We start from the raw sequence: 26,143 nt of genomic DNA on the forward strand, positions 1-26,143 counted from the left end.
CTCTCTTGTCATTGTGTATGTGTGATGACTGCGTTTTAATAGCTCTCATCTGTGGATCTGCTTGATCTTGTTTGATAAAAAGCAGTGGACTCGGAAAATATTTACTGTAATTATGTCTTTACTTCACTCAAGGCTAATTAAAAAATACAAATATTTGTTGGAAAAAATGGGAAGATGGAAGAAAAAAATACAGGTATTGGAAAACCTAATAGAATATAAATACTGGATAAAAACAGAAGAAAAAATGAACAAAATTTTAATAACTAAAAAATATATGCAAGTACTGTACACAGCAATGGTGGCCGACTGGTTAGAGCGTCAGCCTCACAGTTCTGAGGACCCGGGTTCAATCCCCGGCCCCGTCTGTGTGGAGTTTGCATGTTCTCCCCGTGCCTGCGTGGGTTTTCTCCGGGCACTCCGGTTTCCTCCCACATCCCAAAAACATGCATTAATTGGAGACTCTAAATTGCCCATAGGCATGACTGTGAGTGCGAATGGTTGTTTGTTTCTACGTGCCCTGCGATTGGCCGGCAACCAGTTCAGGGTGTACCCCGCCTCCTGCCCGATGACAGCTGGGATAGGCTCCAGCACGCCCGCAACCCGAGTGAGGAGAAGCGGCTGAGAAAATGGATGGATGGATGTACACAGCAATATAAAAAATACTTAAAAGATTTGTGAAAAATAGAGGGCGGCACGGTGGACGACTGGTTAGCACATCTGCCTCAGTTCTGAAGACCCAGGTTCAAATCCAGCCTCACGTGTGAAGTTTGCATGTTCTCCCCGGGTCTGCTTGGGTTTTCTCTGGGTAATAAGTCTCCTCCCACATCCCCAAAAAAATGCATGGTAGAATTAAAATTAATATATTAAAAGAATTTATTAGTTGAAAACTCCAAATTTCCCGTAGGTGTGAATGTGAGTGTGAATGGTTGTTTGTTTCTATGTGCCCTGCGATTGGTTGGAGACCAGAGAACACACCTCTCACCCGAGGGTAGCTGGAATAGGCTCCAGCACACCTGCGACCCTAGTGAGGATAAGCGATACAGAAAATGGATGGGTGAATGAAAAATAGAAGAAAAAAATAAAAATATTTGAAAAATAGAAAAAAATCTAAACACATTGGACAAAGAATACAAATATTAGGAAAAAATTATATTTGAAAAAAAGATGGAATATATAAAAAATAGGGGGGGGGGGAACTACTAAACTATTTTTGTAATATTTTACAATATACAAAGATTGGAGAAATTTAAAAAAATTAAATGGACAAAAATACAAATATTTTGCAAAAAAAAATACAAAATACAAATGTTTTTTTTTATTTTTTATACAAGCATTCACTCCCTTTCACAACTACGAACAATTCAGTTTTCATTGAACCTAACATGTTTTCTGAATATGAGAGGAAAAACCTACGCAAGCACAGGGACAACATGCATACTCCGCACAGGAGGGCCGGAGCTGAGATTCAAACCCAGAACCTCTGGATTTTGAGACAGACGGGCAAACCACTAGGTCACCTTTCTGCCCCAAATGATTCAATGTGAGTATATTACATAACGAATAGCTTGCCGCTAGTTTTCTAATCGTTTGTGAAGTAGCTCAGCACATCAGGATGTTTTGGACGCAAACGTTTGCTTTTTCTCGTAAATACTACTCATGTTTTACAGTGGACGTTCCATTCCAATTCGTCAGGGGGTGGGTGGACATGCACACAAGTACAGTACGCAAGTCAGACGGCGGCTCGGCGGAGGAGAGGCCCGTTAAAAACAGTGTGTCAGCTGGAACCAGACATTCATCACCAGTCTTCGTTGTCCACAATCACACACAAATGTACACAAATACACATTAGGCTTGAGTCTCTTTTACCTGTTAAAAAAGGACTGGTCAAAGTAAAAGAACTGATTCAACTCCTGTGCTTAAGTAAAAAAGTACAACCTCTTAAATGTACTCTACTAATGTAAATGTAAATGAAAATGGTGGCAAGGAACTATGTTGAAGTGAGTAAAGGAGCTGCACATCAACAAAAGTGGTGCTTTGCTGCTATCTTGGTGCCAAGAAACCATGTTGAGTTGAGGAGCTTATTTAGACAAAAGTAGACCTTTGCTGTCATTCTGTGGCATATTCATGTCAAGGAGCTGTGATGAAGTGAGTTAAGGAGCTTCAAAAGTCTTCAGAAAAATAAATACTCAAGTAACGTGCAGATATCTGAAAAAAAATCTACTTCAGTACAAACAACGTATTTAAAAACGTACATGAAAATTCCAGACGTTACAATGGGTATTATATTGACGGTGTACTTGCTCATGCTTATTTTGCTAAAATGAGCCCTCCTAAAATAGGCTTAGCGACACCCCTGCTTCCCACCACTGATGTAGAATTACACACACACACACACCTGCAGGGGACCATAACTGATGTCTGTAATCATGTACACGCACTCATGAGAATGTAGTCGAGCTGCCAGAGGCACATCTGACATGACAGTTTAGTGGTCTCATTAGTGGGGGGGGGGTACAAATGAGCTGTAGAGGCTGGGGCGGTATAGTAGGTAATTAAACTGGGGAGATGAAGGAGGAGGAGGGTCAGCGTGAAGAAGATGCTTCTTCAAAGCAAGCGTGTTGGAACAGAAACACCTCAACAATCTTACTTTTTTTGAGTGCTCACTCAATCCTGATACCCTAACGCAATTTCCCTCTGAAAAAATGTGTAATATTCCACAGGTTCCATGCTCCAAAGGATGTTTCATCATTCATATCCACAGCAGGCCACAGGAACCCCAAAGCATCACTTATTTATTTTTCTGTATATTGGAAGAAATTTCAACGATGACTGCAGGTATTTGTTGTGTTGAATCACTGTCATGTGCTTAGTGTCACCATGCTATTATCATAAATTCCATGTGGCCATATTTTATGCTAAAAACTCACTCCTGGTACTCAAATGAGGAGTTTCAGTACAATAAAACAAGTAAAGGAAGAAAATAATGTCACCTGTGATAGGCCAATACACATTTTGCGTAGTTCAATATGTATATTATCCGATTTAGAGTTACAAAAAAGACAAATTGAAGTTGAATCTGACAGTTACAACAGGCAAAAGGAGCCGATTTGGTGGAATGGCTAATATACTGAGTATGACATGCACTGAATAACAAAAAAAAAAATGTGGATGATCATGGGGGATTAGTGACACGGACCAAAGAAAACTGATCCAGTCTGGGCCTCATTCATCCCAACATGGACACCACGTGACGTCGGCCGCAAAATATGGACGACTAAAAATAGAATATCAACAAATGCGGTCAATTGAAGTCACATCCAAAAAGAAGCTGAACTGAGGCGTGACGCGACCACATGAACAGCGCGTAAACAAGACGGCCACACAAACAAATCAGCAGTTTATTGTTCTTGCTTTTGACTGCAGACCACAGTGAAGGAACGTGAAGGACACAACAACAACCTGGACAAAGAAAAAGTGTAGTTTTAAGTGGTCATAAACCTATAAAGCTCCAGACATGACATGGGGGGGGGGGAAAAATATATTAAAATTGTGACCATAATATAGACATAACATGCAAACACAATACAATGTGTTACTAAGTGTACAGGTTAATAGAACATATTTTTATCATCATGAAATATCATATTATCAAAGATTTTGTTCAGAACTCACCAACACTTAATAATTGAAGTGGATGTATCATTAAATCACTAAAGCTGAATACATTTTCATAACCATCGTTTAAATAAAACCAAAGCCATTATCGCAATACTGATACTTTTTGATAATAAAAGTGGTTGCGTCATCAATTTACTAAAGCTGAATAAATGATCAACCATGCATTTTCCATTACCGCTTAAGTATTTCTGTGGCATTATTAATTGGTTAGAACCCTTTAGTTCAAAGTTTATACACTAGATAGAAAATGCTTAATGCTTAATGATGTCTTCAACCTCTACCTTAGGGTGCACTCAGTTTGCTTATTCAAGCATCCAGGAATGATGATATCATTTATTTTTTTATTTTTTTGCGGACAATATACATACTTCGTGAACCACAATTTTGTGATCATTTGTGGCCACAAATTAGTATTTTGCACACACGTTATATCTATATTGTGGCCACAAATAATCCCCACCCCCCCATTGTCATGCTCCATATATACCTCCTTGTTAGTCATTTCATGGTTATGAAAAAGCCATTTCAGCATGTATTTGACATTCTTGATATCCAGCTTTTGGTCCATTTATTAGTATACTCTTTGTCCTCTCTAGTAAGACACTTAAGCGCACTAGTAGAATGAATGAGTCTTACTAGTAAAAAAAACATTCCCACTACTAGTGACACTTTTGGCCTACGAGTAAACTGTGCTACACTAATAACACTACTAGGCCCAACTAGTAGCCATGTGTCACGCAATAGTGGCCGTCTGAAGCTGACTAGTAAGTAACACCAAAATGCCCACTACCAGTTTTACTTCACTAGTAACATGCAGTTGTATTAATAAGTCAAATTTGTTCTACTAGTGAGCAAAAATGTCACACAGTTGTGTAAAAAAATTACTTGTAAGACACAGTTGTTCTACTAGTGCTCCCTAGTCATTTAGTCTTTCTCCTCGAGTGCTGAATCGTCTTACTTTATGGCTTCACAGAAAGCCGTTTGAGGATTTATTCTTACTTCTTCTTAGTGTTTGTCCTCACTAGGAGGACCTTTGCATTCCAGTAGGACAATTAAAGGTTACTAGTGAGGCAAAATTGTGCACAAATTGACAATTTCATCCTACTAGGACTACTGGTGACATTATAAAATTCTACAAGTTAACACCTAGCATTTCACTAGTAGTACTAGTAGCGCACAGATGTCAACTACTGCACAGTTTTGGCTAACTCATAACATAGTAACTAGTAGTGTTCTACTAGTATGCCAAGGTTGTCCTACTAGTATGCAGAAATGTCATACAGTTGGGGAAAGCAGTCGTGGGGAAAAAAAAACAAAAAAAACATTACTAGTAAGATGCAGTGGTTCTATTAGTGCATCCCAGTTGTTATTCAAGTTTATCTTACTAGTGAGGAAAAAGGGCATACTATTGCATTAATTTATCAAGGATAGATATGGAATAAATGCTGAAACAGCTTTCCAAATCAGAGCTCAAAATGGTGGCTAAGGTGCAGTAATGTGGTCACCTAGGCGACGTCACCATCCGACAAGGAAGATGTGCATCAGGGATCGTTCTTGGAGAAACATCATGAATTCCTCTCATTGCACGCTCTCCTAAAGAGTTAGTAGAGTCTGTTGCCGTGGCAACAGTAAGGGTTGGATGGCCCTCAGTCGGAGGGCGACGGCACCACGCAGATGTGCAGGAAGTTGTCCGGGTGGCTGAGGTGCTCGCTGAGCCACTGCAGAGGCGTCTCCAGCAGTGGCTCGATGCCGTGGATCACGACCTGGTAGCGCCTCTGCTCATCTGCGTGACAAACAGTGCTACTTTGGTACTGAAAGCTGTACAAAACCCACCAACTTCATGTAAATGCACACTAAGAGGTGGAAACATCTAGAAATGACGGGGAGGATGGTGGACTTGTTCAGACCGGTGGGAGTTGATTATTTTTGTCGATTACGTGTTAAACGTCGATTAAGTGTTAAACTTTCACTTTGACACTTTGCAGTTTCACACTAATGAACACGACATACTAATGAAGCTCATATTCACAGATTGACCGTTGAAAGCATAGAGAAAGCGGGACTGGCGTGAATTCCGTTTTGTAACGTCGGAAGCAGAAAACAAAGCCGACGACTTTAGAGAATGAGCAAGTTTTGGGTGCGGTGGTGGTTGGTACTCGATGACGACGCCCTCCTGATATTACGTGGTACCGCCTCAGCTAGTGTGCAAATGTGTGTGTGGAGAGTGACAGACAGGAAGTTAATGTACAGTAAACTACTCAGAAAAGGATAGTCCAACATTTTGCTGTTGTGCAAAAACAGTTGGACATGTGCATTGAAAGGTTAACAGAGGGTCAAATCAAATTTACCTGTAAAGATTATAGTGCATTTTAGACCCGACACACACCGAGTGAAATGGCTGAACGTTGCAGCCATGTTCAGTTGCTGAAGTGGCTCATCTTTTAGCACACACCAAGCGATTGAGAATTACATATGGTAGAACTGCAACCTGATATCATCTTTTGAGGCTTCACATTCAGTATTCTGCACTGTATTACTTTTTATTGAACCACAAAAACATGGCACAATTGTCATGATTCCCACAAAGAGGGGGAAAGGGTGGCAAAATAGGACACAGTGTGGATGTTTTGAGATTCTTTTGGCAATGACTGAGCGTCACATTCACTAAGGAACATTTTCTCCCGCGTGCATAAGTTAGAAAAGGCACAATTCTGCGCACTTTTCTGGTTCCTCAACTCAAACCTGTCATTTATGCACCCTCATGCCAGGTCCGCACTCTGGGTGGAGCAACCCTGGAATGTGCGTGTTCTCTGTCAAATCTGGACAGGCAAACAAACTACACACATTATCTTGTGAACTTAAGCACCTTTCTTCTTCCGCACTCAAGACACTGTTATAAGTCCTGTTCCCCGTGAAGGTGAAACATCGTCTTGCACGTTTTGAGTCACTTCACTGCTCCGACGGCCTGTGACGGCTCGGTGATGGCATGGCGGCTGACTCGTGCGAATGGTGTGGGGCACACCTGGCCCATATACGCTCATCGACTGCCCAACGGCCGTAATGTGTTATTATTACTGCATTACATTTGATGGCCAAACGTCAACATATTATATCATATTAATTGGCGAAAGAAATTCAGCACCAGCTGACTTTTTTCAGCTGCGAGGAGCAGTTCTGCTTCAAATATTCTGCTAGCAGCTTGGAATTTGTGTAAACGAGCCAGTCACAACCACTACCGTCATTGTAATGGCGCCATGGAGAGTTTAATTTTGAATCATTTGTTTTTATTTGATCTATGTCGGAAATCAAATACATTGAAGTGTCTTGCCCGTTGTGTGGAACAAGGAAAGATGCAGGGCACTGCTGATCTATAGCATGGCAGGCACACCCCCTTTTTAACGAGTGGACCTCCAAACATGCATTCAGTCATAGGCACAGTATTGTGATTTTGACTTCCGTATCCACTGAGGAAGATAATTCCACATTAATAGTGTGATACAGTAAACCCTCGTTGATTGCGGGGGTTACGTTCCAGAAACTCCCACCAATAAATTAATTTAGTGAAGTAGTGACCAAATATTTGTTATAACAATTTAGACGTTTCATAAATGCAATTCAATGCCATTAAATGACACTTTAGAGAGGTGAAGGTATTTTATTTGTCCATTTGAGGTCACCATCCAGACACTCTACACAAGCACATGCCTTTGTACTCTGCTTCAGTGACATGAACATGTCCCATGCAGACATTTCGATTCACTGCCTTAAGCATTGGCACCGTTCCTCACACTGACGGTCCGGCAATGTAGTCAGCGAAAAGCATTATAGGAACCAAGAATTCATTGTGGTGATGTTTTTATATACAGTACTGTACGTGTACAAAATCAAGCTACACGTTGCTCTTTACTTGCATTTGTTCCTGCCAATATTGTTACGAGTGTGTGAATTAGCTATTCGCTCGGATAAGGTTGGTGTTTCTGAACTTGTACTAGAGCGGCTCCAACTACCGGAGACAAATTCCTTGTGTGTTTTGGACATACTTGGCAAATAAAGATGATTCTGATATAAACATACCTTATTTTAATACCCCTGTATGCGTGGACATGGCTTTGATTGAGACAGAGCGTCCATTTTTCTGAAATAAACTTTTTTTTTTTTTACTTAGGGGTCAGTGAAGGCCAAGCAGTTATCATCACCTCCAATCAGATGATTAACTCTGCAGACGCACTTTCTGACACGCACGCATGCGCACGCACACACACACACACACACACGCGCACACACACACACACACACACACACACACACACTCACAAACTTGTGACTGGGTGTGGTGTACTCTATGAATGAGAGATGGGGAAAATCTCAGTGGCCCACACCCCACGCCCACTCACACGCAGACATACGGACATGCTACAATAGTGTATACAAACACACAAGGTCTGACTAAGCATCAACATCATGGCAGTTGAGGATGTTTTAATTCCCAGAGTGCAACTGGAGAGAGGGCGGGGGGGGTCAATGCATCTGTCAGTCAGGCCTTTGCTTCTTCCCAAACAAAAAAACTCAACATGTTGTGCTAAAGCCGAGAGGAAAAAGGATTACAAGAAAAGTCTAAAATGTGTCATGCGTGGGCAAAAGGTTACTCAACATCACACCTGGCGTGGAAGTCAGACTTTTTCCTGTTGCATGCTGGGAACAGCCGTCTGGGAAGCTACCTTGTTTTTCTCTTACGGTTGCTGGACTGCGGAAGCTTTGGGGTCAAACAATTTTATCAATCATTTGAGTTTATTTTAGGGCAATGCACAAATGGGTGGTGACTCGAATTGGCATTTGAGTCCACCGAAAAAAAATCTGAATCAAATCAGAATTTTCACACCCAATCACAACAAATCAAGGAATAACTTTATTTAATTTTTTTACTTTATTGTGACAAGCTACAACTGCTGCCATGCCACATTTACAAAATATTTCATGATGTTTAGACTTAGTTTACACCATTTTACTGTGCATGCGTATATGCGCAATTGTATTAGTTGCTAATAAGTCCTGCAGCTATTCACTGGATAACAGATGCAGGTAGCCGTCTCCACCGAGACGATGATCTCATCTTAGAGGCGTCCAATGGCCGTTCACCCTTGGTTTCATCGGATCATAACAAAATCTCCCAAACGGACATGGGAAAATGTATTATTATTTTTATATACACTGCATTGTACATTTGAAAAAAACTCAAGAGCACACCACCAAACAAAAATTCCCAAATAGTGGAAAGATAGATGCTGTGAACCCCCGCTTTTCTCAGGGGATAAGGATCAGACCCGACTGCGAACAGCCAAAATTGCGAATGAATGATGCTCGTTATAATTACCATGAAAAGAAAAAAAAAATTTGAATTCCCACCACAAAAAAAATAATTTAAAAAAATAAAATACAATAAATAAATAGAAAAACACACCAATACGTGGGGGATCGGGTAAAAAAAAATAGGAAAAAGCATGGGATCAGGAAAAAATATCACAAATAAGAGGGGGTTTCCGCAGATATTGGGACAGGTTCCTCCAAAAAATCTGCAAATAGGTGACTATCCAAATGCTGAACGTGAATATGAGGGGGCCACTGTAATTGTTTCCTTACTGCCATCTACTGGAAGAGCATTTAATTGTTCTGCCTGTCACTATACATTGCTGGCATAGATAGATGAACAAATATACATGATTTGTAGTAAGTAAGTATATTTCAGAACAATTAAGTGAAATTGGAAGAATCTTTGGCTGCAGGAATCACTATTCTAGACAATGTTATTGTGGTAAAAAAAAAAAAAAAAAGTGGTTATCTTTAAAAAAATAAGGACATTTCTAGATGACCACAAAATGTTTAACACTATTTCTATTAATGTTGAAGCAAATTAATGCTGGTACAATAAAACTTGCGGGTTTGTTTGGTATCAGGAGATACAAAGCAAACCCCAAAAGCAAAACAAAGTGCAGTCATGTTTTGAGTTTTCTATAATTGAAGGGGGTAAAAAAATTTATTAAAATGTGAAATCAGATTTTTGTGAAAAAAATCAGAGATTTTATTTGAGGGACATATCGCCCTTGTCAAACCTGACGCCTCACCCTCAGACACAACACACGCGTGGCTCTCCTTTGATGTGTGAAAGATCACAGAGGGGCTGGGACCTCCACGTTTGGGGTCTGAACTGTGGAACAATAGCAGTGGCAAAGCCCACCGATGCCGCCAACATACGACCCGCTGGCTCTAATCCAAACACCTCCATAATCCCCCCCGCTATCTGCCAGACAAGGAGGAGGCCACAAAAGAGCACTTTCACCTTGATCAGAAGAGTCAGAGACTTGACGTCAAAGACATGAAAGCAAGATGAAGACTAGACCTCAGGAAGAGACTACACCTGACTGACACCTTTAAAGAGGACCGCAGCTCCTGTGTCAGGAGAGACCAAGATCTTTAACATCTGAGCCACACGACAGGAAATGAGATGAACATCTGGATTATGTCCATTCATCATCATCAGTCAGAGAGCTTTCCATTTACCAATGTTTATTCATCATTTCTTGATTGATGAATGAATGTCAAACATGCACACTGGGACAGCTACAGTTGAATCTGCGATCAAGATAAATTAAAATGAAAACAAACAAGCATTGCATCTGCCTTTATTGAATTTACATAGAAGTTGAAGTAAATAAATGTTTTTAATCCTAACACTTAATCTCTATTATTTCATTTTAAATAAAAAAATATATTTAATGTATTTAACAAATGTAATATTTATATTATTATTTATTATTTTATTTATGTGCTGCGCTTTGTTTCAACTGAGATTGTTTTTTAAAAGCGTTTTATGAATAAAGTTATGTGTTATTTTCTTATTACACTTGATAATTTAACTTATATTGCTGTTTTCATCAATATTACATCATTTAGTCATCCATATAATACAATACTAGAAACTTAAAAACAACTGCTTTTATATTTACATTTAAGTCATTTATTACGGTTTACCTTTACATCCAGTGTTATACTGACTATGACTAATTATTATTAATATTATTACTAATAATAATTACGTCAATTTATAAAGTGTTTTTAAGGGACCCACTAACGTAAACAATTTTACATTTGGATTTTGATTTTATTTGATTGACTTTCTATTTTGTTATTACTTTGGAATAAATAGGTTTTATTTTATTTTGCAAATATTCTTAATTTAAAAATAAAAATACATTTAAAAATGTGTAATCATATTTTATCAAGCTACATATAGTAACCAAACCATTAGAAACAGCTCACTGTATGTCGCAGTCCTGCTGTACACCACTGTAAACTATATGCAAGACAATAAAAATATTTCAAATTCATGAAAAATCAATACTTTGACAGTCACTCAAAAATTAACATTATATTTGTATTATATTTTTGCATTGGCAATTATTAGATTGGGTACCTAATGTTGTGGCCAGTGATTGTCCTGGTCAAAAGTTGAAAAAGGCAGGTTTTTAAATAATATTAAAACAATTGTTTAAATTAATATATGTCAAATATGAAAGTGAACATGCTCTAAACGCTCACAACAGCACACCAAGTCAGAGTAAAGTGGGCCTGAAGGTGAGGCGTGTCCTTGGAGAGGACCAAAAGTGAATGAGACAGCCAGGTAGGCGACAGACACATAGTTGTGTGTGTGTGTGTAGGTGGGCTTTCTCTGTCTCCAGCGAGCAGGTGAGTCTCCTGCGGGTCGTCTGTCCTGACGCTCCATTGTCCCCTTATCTACTTCCCCTCCTCTGTGTGTTTAGACTGCTGCTGCTTCCTCTCATCTCTACTTGGGCCACACACAACCTCCTTCACGTGGACATTATGCATTTATTTACTATTTAAATGTAGGTCTGCAGCATAAGATACCTGTGAGTATTACTGTTGCCGCTCTGTGCGTGTTAAAGTGCAGTTGGTTGAAGTAATTACGGCAACATATACGTAAATTTCCAATAGCCAATCTACGGCATTTTGAATTACGTATATGCTAGAATTAAGCTAGTGGACTTTGGTTGGACAAAATTACATTTATTATTATTATAAATTACAATTATTGTTATGTGTTTAAATATACAATGCTTAATTTTATTTTGTTTTATCTGTCAGTTTTACAGAAAACTTAAACTGGGAGTGATGAATAAACTGTGAAGAAAGCTCACTTTGCATCCTATTTGGAGAACTGTTCGAACGAGAGTTTTTGTTTTTTTCCCCATTAACCTCAAAGTCTATGATAGTCCCCCATTTCTTGACAGCAAGAGAGTGAGAACTGGTGCAGAGGTATATTAAAAAGTGTGTATTAGTAAGTTTAAATGTGATAAAGGAGTGTGGGAGTGTTTCTTTTTTCATGGTTTCTATATAGTGTGGATTTTCACCTATCATGGGCAGGTCTGAAACATATCCAGCAAGATAAATGTAAATGAGGGGTTCGCTGTATTTACAAGTTAAAATTTTAAAATCACAATATAAATTAAGAGTTGTGATGACCCACAATGCTACTTACTACCAGCGGAGGACACCACCTAGAAATAGCAGTTGTTGTGTAGCCTGCAAATAGCATTTGTTATCCTGACATGCCGTCTATCTGTACATCATCGCTTTCCCTTCAACCCCCTCAGATGACAGTTCTACGTCACAGAGAAAGAGCGTCAAACCCCGTGTGGTCACACATGTGAAAGATCACAATTTAACATACTATTTATATATAGAAAATGCAATGAATAGGAAATGAGTCAGGATAGAACAGGACCGACCTTGACTATTTTTCAAAAAAGCGAATAAGATCAAGCTGGTCTCCCGACTCTTTTTTTTTTTTTACTACCAGAGTAAATATATCTGCTAAGTCCATGTGTGTGTTACATACCATGAACGGGTAATGCTGCAGGGTACATCTTTTTGAGCAGGTCGCCAAGCGTGTGCGCGTTGCCTTCGGGTGAAACGGGACGGAAGAGTTTCTGGATGAAGGGCCTGTCGCTCATCGTCTGCAACGAATAAATGAATTAAGAGTTAAAGGGGAACATACGTAAAAAGTTATTTTTTTCCTTGTCTGCATACGAATAGTTGTATGTCAGGAGTCTCTGCCGGCCCAAGTGTTAAATTCAACAACCAAGTAAATATTTTGTAATCTTTTTCTGGGGTCTGTGAGCGAACCGTTCTAAATTGTGTGGATTGTGATATCAGAATTTGTCAAAGTTGCATAAAACTGCTATCACACAAGTTCCTTCGCTCATAACTTAGCAGCTAGGCTGGGCGAACGGCCACCGATTTCAAGAGCCAAACTAGGCATACGAATGATCATGTCAAAGCCAAAAGGTAACCATGATTGATAGTACAGATTAGCATTAGCTCACAGTGTTAACAGCATTAGCTTCTGATAAATTGCAGATATGCTAACGTTCGGCGGCAATGTCGACACGGGGGTTGGGTGGAGTTTGTGTTTGTCGATGAATTCACTACACTAACGGACAAAGTGTAATTTGGCAGCTGGTTGATGAAGTGCTGCCTCCACCAGGTAAAATTAATAAAATCTTTCTGGTGGGAGATATGTTTAAATTAGCCAGTAGTGGCTTCGCACAAGTGCCAATCATTTGCAGTCTGGACACAAATGTTGTTGGATAAATCTCCAATAACACCACAAAAAGTCACTAGTGGCTTTTTTTAGGGTCAGAAAAGTCACCGAGTTGCCAACACTGAGTAACCCTCGCAAAGCTCTAGCGCGGTCCCTGATTGTCATGGTAACAAAAGGTGTACTCAGCCGTTGCATGAAACAGAACTGCTTGACCAAAACAGTGTGGTTTCAAGCAGTGTCAAAGTGGATGTTGAGCATGAAGTAATTCTTCCTCCTTTGTGGATTTTGGCCACAAGACACCAAGGAACTCTTTTAAATTGTAAAAAAATATCAAAGGGCTCCTTTAAGTCATATACATATATATATACAGTGGTGCCTGGAGATAAGAGTTTAACTTATTCCATGACTATGCTCATCATGCAAAACACTTCTATTTCATATTTTATAACATTTCTATTGTTTAAAGGGTTACAAAACCGATGCTATTCGTCAGCCTCTATAGGGCATTTTGTATTGTTTGTTGGCATTAAGCTAAAGCGACTTTTCTAAGGCAAAGCTATGTGGTTGATTTAAATATACAACGTGCAATCCTCTCTGTTTAACATTGTTTGACGGTGAATATATACTGGAAGTGATCATCAACAGCTTTTTGATCATATCTTAAATTTTCAAGTCAAAGCAAAAAACGAAACAAAATAAAACAAAAAAACCAACAACAAAAATCAGCCCAACCACAGTTCGTATCTCGAAAACACTTGTAAGTCAGGTCGTATCTCAAGGCATCACTGTATTGTTAAATTAATATCTAATATCAAAAGCTATTATCTTTATAAAGACAGATGTGTTTCTCTCTGCTTTTAAAAAGTCAATGCTTGCTCCAAAGTGATTTAGCTTCAGTCACTTGCCAGCTGACTTACATTAAGGCCCATTCATGTGTTTTGCTGCTTTCCAGAACCATCTGCCCATGAAACAATAGCTCACATGAACTCTCTGAGAGGCGAGAAACATGCTTTTTCCCCCCACAACCACACCCACATCCTGGACTGCACCTGTTCTGCTGAAGACGATCCCACCGATTATTCCGATGTGAATGCAAATGAATCATCCCACATTTGATGTCACAATAACTGGAAAGATGAAAGGCGATCTAGGGGAAGTCCAGGGTGCTGATAAACGGAGGAGGGGGCTGATTGGAAGTAGCCCGATGAGCCATCGGTGGCATTTTTGCGGCAGACGTGAGACGCAATGGACGTGCTGAGGTGTTGCGCAAATCTTCATCAGTCTGGAAGTCATCAGGTGCGTTTACTGGGAAGCATGAGAACGTCACTGGCTCGGCCTAAGGTTAAATGAATCACGATAATCGTGTAGCGCTTAATTGATTCTATCTTGAAGGATTCAGGGTTCAGCAAAATTATTTTTCCTTTCACACGGCAAACTCTTTCCCTATTACGGAAAATGAACTAGACAGCAACAATACAAAGACCTGTTTCTAATACAACCCCAATTCCAATGAAGTTCGGATGTATTGTTAAACATAAAAACAGAATACAATTTTTTGCAAATCATGTTCAACCTATATTTAATTGAATAGTGTCCTCAGTTCCCAAACGTTTACTGAATGTTGTTAAAAGAAAAGGTGATGTAACACAGTGTTAAACATGATTTTGTCCCAACTTTTTGGGACCTTGTTGCAGCCATAAAGTTGAAGTTAATGATTATTTGCAAAAAACAATAAGGTTTATCAGTTTGAACATTAAATATTTTGTCTTTGTAGTGTAGTCAATTAAATATAGGTTGAACAGGATTTGCAAATCATTGTATTCTATTTTTATCTATGTCTAACACAACGTCCCAACTTCATTGGAATTGGGGTTATAGTTTGGGCCGCACATAATTTACATTTGAAATATCTCATAGCACACCACCAAACAAAAATGTCACAAAAAGTATACTCAATTTACTTCCACAGAGTGAAATATGGACCTGTTTAGTTGAATACACAGCTATTATTCTGATGAATAGCAGCAGGTAGATAAATCGGTTAATTGCACATTCTGCCATCTACTGGACTAACATTTATTATTCTGCCGGTCACAATATGTCACTGGCATAGATTGATGAGGAAAATAATTCAATTCAACGTTTTTTCTAACACAAAAAAACAACCGCAGCCATAACAAATTTCTGTATATAAGAAATACTGAACATAGAACATAAAAAAACAATAAATCGTAAAACTAATAATAACTACGGTACATCACCTATTCTTTTTTTAAATTCAAATATACTTCTCTTAAAACAAACTCCTACAGTCCCTCTGCTGTCTTAGACCAAACTTTCACAGTCCTTATGTGGGCCGCCTGCTGTTCTGCCAGCGGCCTGTTGGTGGTCTCAAGGTGTATGAAGTTATGGCCAGACTCCCCAAGTGAAAATGGATCATTTCACGGGCACACCTGATAATCTCACGACACACTCATATCCGCGGGACAGTGCTTTGAAATCACTGACCTAGTGGTTAGCATGGTGGACCAGCGGTTATCACGGCTGTCTCAAAGTGGTGCTGAGTTTGAATCAGCTCAGGCCCTCCAGTGTGGAGTTTGCACATTCTCTCTGTGCTTCCATGGGGTTTCTCTCAGTGCTCCGGTTTCCTTTGCCCACTTAGCGACACTGTCATTATATTTAGTTATTTTTCCAACCCTATCACAATATTTTCATAAAAAAAAGCTACTGACAAATCTAGCCACTTACTAAGCATTTACTTGCTTGTTTAATTTCACAGGTGATGGGTAGGCAGGCACTCCAGACTTTTTTTTATATAGTACAAGACATTAAAAAGTCATCTTTACATATATATCCCCTTTTCAAACACTAGAAAAAGCTCTCAGTCTGATGCAATGCGGTTGTACACCACAGTAAAGTGCAACCACATTAGAATAGACCTAAATATGCATGGCTTTACATTTGGCTTTTGTAGTAAATGCGACTCACAATAGCAGAACTACAACAGTGTGCGGGACTATTATTGTTTTGGTTATGGAGAAGTCATGTGTGTCTGCACTGTTCTGTTTGGCCATGTTCAGTGACGGGACCAATGTTAAGAGAGTCTTTTTTTCTACCCCAAATTTTATTTCATATCGTGACATATTTTGGTCAGGATGGCACAAGTAAGAAACACTTGACCTTGGATTTGAAGGGAGCTTTGTCTGGGTCAAAATCAAACCAATTTATTAACAAAAATCCAAGTGTATCTAAATGTGTCACAATAAACCACCTTGATGTCAGTCTTGTCTCTCATTCGTCATAAAAATGTCAACAGGAAGGTGCTAATGAACACAAAATATAGCAAAAGTGGCATTTGATGTCAACTTTAATAATTACCTGGACAATCTAGCAGGCTACAACAGCAAATAGCCAAGTGCACAGGTACCCCAACCCACATTCAAATACATTTGTTAAAAGACTCCAGGGGCCTCTTCTTTATACCACCTTTCATTAACCTCTGTGGAAAAAAAATTCATCGTTCCAACCTTGGTGGGAAAAAATATCGGGTCAAGGCAAGACGAAAAGGTGCTTCATTTCAAACATAGCAAAGGTCATCACTGTTTCAAATGAATTCGACGCCACTTTATCAAACAGACATCGCGCAATGACGAGTATTGCTGACGCAAGTTTCTAGCGTGGAACTCTCGAGAATCGTTGGCCTGTTGCTTCAAATATTGCTGCCGTAAAGGATTATTGGGAGGGAACATATGTCATTTTCTTTCGCAAAGGTCTGTCAGGAGGTTGCATCGAGGCACCTTTCTTAAGCATTTTTTGAATTTAAACAATATTTCGTCCAAATACTTCCAGGATAGTACTTGGATAGGAAAGGCAAGCTTCGAAGCACAAAAAAACCCAAAAAACAAAACAAAACAAAAAATCCAGAATCCAAAGAGGCCCATTGTACCCGCAACATAAATGAGGGCTGTAGAAAATGAATGGATGGATGGAAGGATTGATAGTTTGCCCTGCAATTGACTGGTAACCAGTTCAGGGTGTACCCAACCCCTCACCTGAAGTCTGCTGGAACAGACTCCAGTTAGCTGCAACCAGAAAACGACAAGCGCTAAACAAAACGAATGGAAGGTTTGCCTTGCAGTTGGCTGGCGACCTGTGCTACATAGAAGGGCTGGTAACCAGCTTGATTGCCTTTATGTGGCCTAACATTGGCTGGTGACCAGCCCAAGTTGTATTCCACCACTCACCTGAGGTCAGGTGGGATAGACTCCAGGACAAGTGTTATAGAAAACTAACTGATGGATGGATAGTTTAGTTTAGACACAGTAATCTATGTCCCAGCTAAAACTGATTGATGATGTCGTCCTGTTGTGGTCCAGTTCCGCTAATGTATACGAACTGCCAGTGTGTCATTATGATGGAGATTTCGGCCAGAGCCAGATGAGCTTGCCATCAGTCTTCACACCTCGCAGCGTTGGCCCGTTCGCACTGTGTCGACACCCAAGCTGAGGTGTCATACAAGAGCCTGGGAGACACACGATAGGCGCTAATCATGAGTGCCGTGAAAAGGAAACCAGTGTGCAGCGGGAGCGGGTGACCATGCGGTAACTACACACCGCGGAGCAGCCGGGCGAAGGTGGCGAAATTGGCGTGGGAGGCGTCGAAGCCAACGTTCATGTTACACAGAAAGACTGAGTCATCCACAGCAATGGCGGGCCATGCATTTGGTTCCTGGGATTTACACGATTTAAGCCACCTCTTAGTAGCAGCCCTATCCCTTGGCAATTATATAAACCATCAATAACATACAATAACACAACACAGGGTGTCCCATAAGTTTTCATAAATATTTTTAACATTTGTTTTTCTATTTCAGATACCCTTAAAAATGTGTTTGAATAGAAAGCAACAAACTGGGATCATACCATGGGCCCACTATGGAGAGGTTACATCGTTGCGATCAACTTAATGACCCAGTAAAGTGAATTGAGAGATTTGGTTTTTAATACATTGTTTTTCAATACATTATATACAGTATGTCTGAAGATAACTGCTGAAAACGTGTAGACTGAGAACGATGCAGCACTATTTGTGGGGATATAGCTTTAAACGGACTAAAATGGGGCCATGTGACGCACTTGGGCCCTGACGCGAGCCGCCACCCCACTACTATATAAGCACTTGAGCGATTTTGTTTCTTTAGCAGTTATCCGACTCAATTGCGACATGCAGTTAGTTAGCTCGCTGTGCCTACACCCCGTAAGTACATCTTTCCTACTGGCTAGTCCACTGGTGTGTCCGCTTTAGAGTGCCTCGTTGTCAGCCGTGAGTGTACACGCGTCAGAGAGAAGGGCAGGAGAGCGAGGGGGAAATTTTTTTTCTATGTGGCATGCAGCGTTTGGACAGGAGCTTTATGTTTGTGTGGTGGCCCGAGAGCATCTCGTTGTCGTGGTATGGAAAAGCCCCATGACTACCTGGTGGAAGATGTTAGATGGAGCAGTATCCATTTTTACAGTTTATAGTAGTGGTGTTTGATTAACAGTTGACAGCTGAACAAGCCATGGATTCAACATAGTCAGCACACACGGCCACAGCTTTTGAGAGTGCAGAGAAAGACTTGATTTTTCAAGATTAGGAAACCTCATTTTATGTCCTGGGCCATTATTTTAATCATTCAAATTTGGCAGAGTTGTGAACAACAGTCTTCTCTGTGGTGTGTCAAATTTAGAAGACATTTATTTTCACTTTACCATCTCAAACAAATTCAAGCAGAAACTATCCTGAAAGTCACAAGTTTAATGAATGTAATAATTGTGAAGCTGCTATCAAATAAGGGGTCCTATGTCATAAACTTTACTTGTTAATGATGTTTTGATTGAAATAGCTTTTGATTTCAGCAAATATGACCTAATGCTGCAAATTCAACAAATGACAGTTCTTTAAAACCTGTCAAATGTCTTGAAACTCTGTTGTGCATAATAATTTGGAACAGTGTAGTTTACATTTTTTAAATTTTCAAAAAAATACTGTTATCATTGGCAAATTTGTTAAAAAAATGTTTTCATTAATTATATTCTGACGGTTGATGACTTAAAATTATGCCAACTGCATAATAATTTCTAATGCAGTGTAGAAGCAATGTAGCCAAGAAAAACGGTACAAAATGAAGAGAATAGAATGGTGAAAATAAATAAATACAATTTCATTGAACAAATTTAAGAATTTCGGTTGTAAATTTAGGTCAGTGTTTCTGAGTGTTAAGGCCAGCAGAGACGGCCTTGCTGACTGCCCATTACTGATCCACAGCAATCCGGGCCATGTTGAAGTAGGGAGAGTGCGCTAAGTGACAGCGACTTGAATACATTTTTAAAATGTGAGGGCCATGAATAATGGAAGCCGGGGCTATTGTTTTCAGAGGTGATGAAGACACTTTCTTTTGAGCCGCCCTGACACTTTAGCTGGCAAGGCGGCACATGGCGACACGAGAGTCACAGCCTCGCTCTCACTCGGTGAAAAGAGCAGCGCAACTCAACACGTCGCCTAATTGGTGGCGAAGGGGATTCAATCCGCCTAAGTGATGGCCAAATAATGGGAATGGGGGAACAGTGCTGTCAATCAATAATTGTTTCCACTGAACTTTGAGCCTGTCCATTTGGGAATTAAAATTCCATCGACTTTGGTTGTTTGTTGCAGAACTTGAAATGATATCACGAGACACCATTGTTTGCTAGATCTGATGATCGCACGCTTACTTCCATCAAGCAACACAAAGAATAGTTTCTAGATTTTTTTAATTAATGGTCTATAGTGACGGTGGCCGACCGGTTAGAGCGTCTGCCTCACAGTTCTGAGGACTGGGGTTCAATCCCCGGCCCCGCCTGTGTGGAGTTTGCATGTTCTCCCCGTGCTTGCGTGGGTTTTCTCCAGGCACTCCGGTTTCCTCCCACATCCCAAAAACATGCATGCTAGGGTAATTGATGACTCGAAATTGCCCGTAGGTGTGAATGTGAGTGCCGATGGTTGTTTGTTTGTATGTGCCCTGCGATTGGCTGGAAACCAGTTCAGGGTGTACCCCGCCTCCTGCCCGAAGATAGCTGGGATAGGCTCCAGCACTCCCGCGACCCTTGTGAGGATAAGCGGCTCAGAAAGTGGATGGATGGGTCTATAGTGAACCCTCACTACGTAGCGGTTTATCGCTTGCGGCCCCGCTATTTCGTAAAAAAATTTTAATGCTACAATGGTGCCTTCAGATACAGGTGGCCCGACTCACGAGTTTTTCAAAACACGAGCTGTCGTTTGTAATATTTTTTTTGCTGTGAGTTGTGAGCAGAAATTTGAGATACAAGCATTCTTTGGCTCTTATTTGGAGAACTGTGTGGATCAATCTTTTTTTTGTTTGTTTCCTCAAAGTTATATTATCAGATAGTGTTAAATTTTTTTGACAGTGAGAGTGTGAAAACCGGCGCTAATGAAAAATTTAAAAAGTGTTTTACTAAGTTCAAGTGTGTTTTCAGACGTGTGAGAGGGATAAAACTATTTTAAAAAACATATTTATACAGTCGCTATATCCCAGATTTTCACCTAGCCTACGTGTGGAATGTACCCCCCAGTGATAAACGGGGCTTCACTGTACACATATAATTACAAACAAATGCGGTTGAAGGAATGAATATACAACACAGCAGATATGGAATTAATTATGTCGAAACCCAAAATAACCTAGTGTTGTGTTCCTGTTAGTGTCAAGACGGATTGCAACACGTCGACGTCGTTCATTGACGGTCACGGCTGTGCTAAGAGTACCTTACAGTAAAGCCCCGCGTGACGTCCTCGTCACCTGTTGCCTTTGGCATCTTCACCCACAACAGCATGTGGAGCATTCCCTTGTTTTGTAATTGTTTGTGTAGTCACCCCGTCACCCTCCTCCTCGTCTCACCCAGCCATTACAAGATATCTTGGAGGCAATAAATATGCATTCTTCAAAGCACGCAGCTTCCAGAGAGGCGGTGAGGTTAGGAGGGTGGTTCTGTCGGGTGATTAAATGCTGAGTCAGAGAGCGGTAACATGGAGGCGTACCTGTTCACCAGACAATATTAGTGCCATACTTTTATAATATCGCGGTACAACCATTAGCAATACACTGGATGAAAGTCAGCCACAATTCATCACAATGTGTATAAAAGTAAAAAAGGCAACACTTGGATGTGGATTAAACTTGTTTTCCCTCAAAATTCTACACACAAAACCCCGAAATGAAAATGAGAAACATATTTTTAAATATTTTGCACATTTATTAAAAATGAAAAAACTAAGAGATAATTAATTTTGAATTGACAATGGATTTTATTTGTGGTGGGTAGGGAACGAGACTTGCTGCGAATACTGAAAATCTGCCAGTAATTGGCCCCACCTGAAGCTTTATAGTTCCTATAGATGCAAAAAGACAGCGGCAAAGCATTAATTTGGTCTAAATGAAGCTCTGCAACTCACTTCCACATACGTCCTTGACACTAAATTGCCACAAGATGGCAGCAAAGCAATACTTTTCTCTAAATTAAGCTCTTAAACTCACCTCGACATAGCTACTTGACACAAGATGGACCACAAGAAATGAATATGTAATTTTGCAAATGCCGAACCTCGAATATGTGGGGGCTCCACTGTATTCCAGTTTGAAATAAGGCTGTACCATAATAAAATGGGGGAAAAGTGAAGCGCTCGAAATACTATCTGGCTGCATTGTATAAATACATAAAATATTATTTTCGCTCACATATTTACATAATAATATGATGATGATAAACCTTCAAGTTCCTGGGAATTACAGTCTCTCAGGACCTGAAGTGGGCGATCAACATCAACTCCGTCCTCAAAAAGGCCCAGCAGAGGATGTACTTCCTGCAGCTTCTGAGAAAGCACGGCCTGCCACAGGAGCTGCTGAGACAGTTCTACACAGCGGTCATCGAATCAGTCCTGATCCTCACAGTCTGGTTTGGTGCTGCTACAAAAAAGGACAAACTCCGACTGCAACAGACAATCAAAACTGCTGAAAGGATTGTCGGTACCCCCCTACCCACCCTTGAGGACTTGCACGCTGCCAGAACTAAGACAAGATCCTCTCGGACACTCCACATCCCGGTCACCAGCTCTTCCAGCTCCATCCCTCTGGTAGGTGCTACCGATCAATGCAAACTAGAACTAGCAGACATTCCAACAGCTTCTTCCCTCTTGCAATCAACTTCTTAAACACCTAACCTACAATTCCATTGCAACTTTCTGGATATTTTTTTGTCTTTTTGTCTTGAGTTTGTTGTCACATTTCTGTCAGGCCAATTATATATTACTCGTGCACTCACTGTAGTAGTCTCACCATGCTGCACTATTTGCATATCTGTTGTTGACCAATACTGGCCACTCACGCCAGAGTAGCATCTGCTCCATTTGCACACTGACTGAAGAGTATCTGCAACATTTGCACAATCAACATTGTCCCAGACTATCGTACTATTCGCTTGAAGTCTCGGCGCCCTTTGCACAATGGTCATTGCACTGGACTATTGCAATATTAGTCTTTTCGAACTGCTCTAAGTGCTAGAGGACTCTGCATCTTTTTGCACAATTGCCAAAAAATAAATAACTACATTTATGTACCGGGATTACAAATGTATGTACCGGAATTACCAAATAACTAGCAACCCTTTATTGCTCAGTGATTGTTTTTCTCAATGTCTTTATGTCTCAAAAATGTTCTCTGTCAATTGACTGTCTGTTGTCGTACTAGAGCGGCTCCAATTACCGGAGACAAATTCCTTGTGTGTTTTTTGGACATACTTAGCAAATAAAGATGATTCTGATTCTGATAAAACAAAAGCAAGCCCAATTATCAAAATTTATCAAGATCCAGCTGAAAAAGGTCAACATAAACGAGAGCTGCAGAAATGTAAATATACTGTATCTTAGTCATTATCGTATGCATATGTTTAATATTTAAATGTTACTATGGACCAGCCAGGTAAGATTCAAGTCTCCTACTAGCGCCAGCTTTTTACGAGAGATAGCAAAGTAAAGTGATATGATTCATCATTTATGGGCAACTGTAGACAGCCGATTTTGATCTGTGAGAATCAATCACACTCAGTGCCGTGAAAATTGTGTCGGTCGATCAACTTCTTAAAACATATGCTTTTCACTTTTTGAAGTATGGTTTACTAACACAACACAATGACATCAGATGCTGCATAGTGATATAGTGGTTAGGACGTCTGTTTCACAGTTAAGAGGTTCTGGAAGGCCTTCCAGAACCAAATGAAGGCCTTCTGGTCATAAAGTCTGACCTATCAAAGTGTAAATGTTCTATACAAGATGTAAAGTGAAATGAATGTTAAAACAGTGGGCATCCATTGGCACCTCAAGTAACAGGGGAGAAACAAGACTGCGACCGTCCGCGAGGCAGACATTCACTCGACGCAATGAAAAGTGTACATGACGGCCGCGAGGCGTCTTTGTCGCCACGACGGCTGCAGGCCAGACGGAAATGAGCCCTCTGTTATTTACACTCGGCGTTGTCATTAATTCTGTCTGCATCAAACGCAGCACGTTATTTACACTAAAGACCACAATCTGCCTTTGAAGGACGCCAAGCATGTGTTTGCCTGTGTGTGCGTGTGCATGTGTGTATGCGTGCGTGTGTGGCTTGTCTCCTCTAAAAGTTATCCATGGTGACTTCTGAGGGCCAGACAGCTTTGGTCTTGAGTTTCTGCTGTCTTCTTGCATCCATGTTCACTTTCCCCACGCTCACGTCGTGTCACGACACGTCCCCCAAGCTAAATGCTGGATTTTCTTCTCCCCGCCGTGCGGGATCTGCTGGCATTTGCACGGAAACATCTGAATGGATCGACTGAACGTCAGCCAGCCTAGGACTGGCAATGCTTGTTCGCAATGGGAATTGTAAATATTTAGGGGTTCATCTCCAGATACACGTCACATTGCCTATTCTTAGATTTTCTTTAACTCAACAAAATCATGTTTGTTCATGAATTTTTCGATTAGCTCCATGTTGAAGTGTTTGCATTTTTAAAACAAATAAGCACACGTAGTTTGCAATTCTGTCAACTTTGTTCACCAGTTGTAATTATTTCACAATTTGTCTCTAGATATCTGATATGTATACAATTTTTATCCCCATTTGGAAGAGGCTTGATTCTGATCTGAGGATATCCAATTACCATAAAATTCAGATTATAAGACACGACTTTTCCCCCGACATTTAACCAATGTGTCTTTAACAATGATACTGCTTATTTACGGATTTTCCTAACCTCAGGAGCATCACATTATCGTCTACTCTAAACTTCCCTTTCACTCAACATAATAAAATTTTTCCATTAGCACCACATCAAAATCTTAACTGTTTACATTATAAATCAATCAATTCACACACACAGAAACTCAAGATCAGGTCCATTTTGTGCTCCTCTGTTTGAAAAAAATAATAAAATTTGTCTCAAAATACCCGGTACATGTACGATGTGGAAGAGGCTGAGGGCATCCAATCAGATGATGACACACGACACATACAGTACGACACATCACAATTGTGGTACTTGAGAGCAAAAAATTAGAATTGTGCCACTTGAACCATGCAATGTAAATCCAGCCTTATTTTGAATTAAGTACTTAAAACACTAGGTTTATAAAGACACAACTCTTGTGGCAGAATGGAGGACAACACAAGACATTCAGAGTCATGATTACGTTGTGAAAAATCAACTGTATATTTGTAGATCACAGATGTAAAACTCAAGGCCCGTGACCTGATGAGCAATTATGATTACTATATGATTTATTTATATTTTAAAATATGGTGCTATTTGTTTGTGATGAAAAACGTAACAAAACATTTTTTTGGGGACGTCTGGAATGGATTAATGACATTTAAATGGAGAAAATTCATTTTAAACTGAGTTACTAGCTTGGTCAGGGAACGAATTAGACTCGTAAGTCAATACCAATGTACGTAGTGTAATGATTATGACCAGTCCCCTGGGGGCAACCATAACTGTGATGCGGCCCACGACGAAATCAAGTTTGACATCCCTGGTCTGGATGGCTCGACTGAATATTTTCCAGTGAACACGATCTTTGACTGTGTATTCCATTGGGTGTAAATATTTAGCGTCACGTCTCCAAAACATACAGAAGGTTTGGAGTCAAGCGCCGAGAAATCCTGGCCGGCAGGTTTTTTTTTACGGCGGCAACAAGTGCACTGTCTGAGTGGGCGTGTCGCAGGGGCTTTAAAGGGCTAAGTTTTACTGCCGCACACAAGAATGTTTGTCTAAAGTGCATTAAGAGGCTTTATGGCACACGAGATGAGAGAATAAAGACAAGAGGCAGCAGAGCAGTCGTGACACGCCAGATGATCAATCACAGCAAACAACAAAGCATCATATCTGCATCCCTCACTGACAGTATTTTAAGCCAGTGGTCCGACAGTATGAGAGTGAGGGGCTTTTCCCGACACCACAAACGTCCTCAGACTCAAAGATCAGCTTGTTTTTCAAGCAAAATCTGTTCCACATTCTTGCTCTGATTCGTTGTGACTCTTGAGTGACCGCTGGGCATCAAAAAGGATTTATGGTTGTATTCCCGAATGTGGGTGTTGTTGGCTTCATGGTTGCTTCCACGCAACACGAGCCCTTGCCTCCACTCTCTGGAAACACTCGCTATGCTGTAAAAGCTAAACTATAACCAACATTAAATATCTCAAATCAAGGCAAAATATGACTGTTCTTCGTCTGCCAAGAAATGTTTTATTAACAGGAGGGTTTTCCCCCTTAAAAATCTTAATATTAT

The 26,143-nt window shown here is 40.2% G+C and overlaps 1 protein-coding gene across 1 annotated transcript in view; it reads right to left on the reverse strand.

Annotated features, from left to right (window-relative positions):
* Positions 1-3,384: 3,384 nt before the first annotated feature.
* atg5 (ATG5 autophagy related 5 homolog (S. cerevisiae)) overlaps positions 3,385-26,143 on the reverse strand; it is a 34,250-nt gene continuing 11,491 nt past the window's right edge. Inside the window, exons 7-8 of the mRNA XM_061675720.1 lie at positions 12,590-12,707; positions 3,385-5,461 (exon numbers count right to left, since the gene is read on the reverse strand). Coding sequence (XP_061531704.1) covers positions 5,325-5,461; positions 12,590-12,707 — 255 coding nt within the window. The 3' untranslated portion in view covers positions 3,385-5,324. The remainder of the gene's footprint in view (positions 5,462-12,589; positions 12,708-26,143) is intronic.

The sequence above is a fragment of the Phycodurus eques genome, chromosome 4 (genome assembly GCF_024500275.1).
Source record: "Phycodurus eques isolate BA_2022a chromosome 4, UOR_Pequ_1.1, whole genome shotgun sequence".
Classification (NCBI taxonomy): Eukaryota; Metazoa; Chordata; class Actinopteri; order Syngnathiformes; family Syngnathidae; genus Phycodurus; species Phycodurus eques.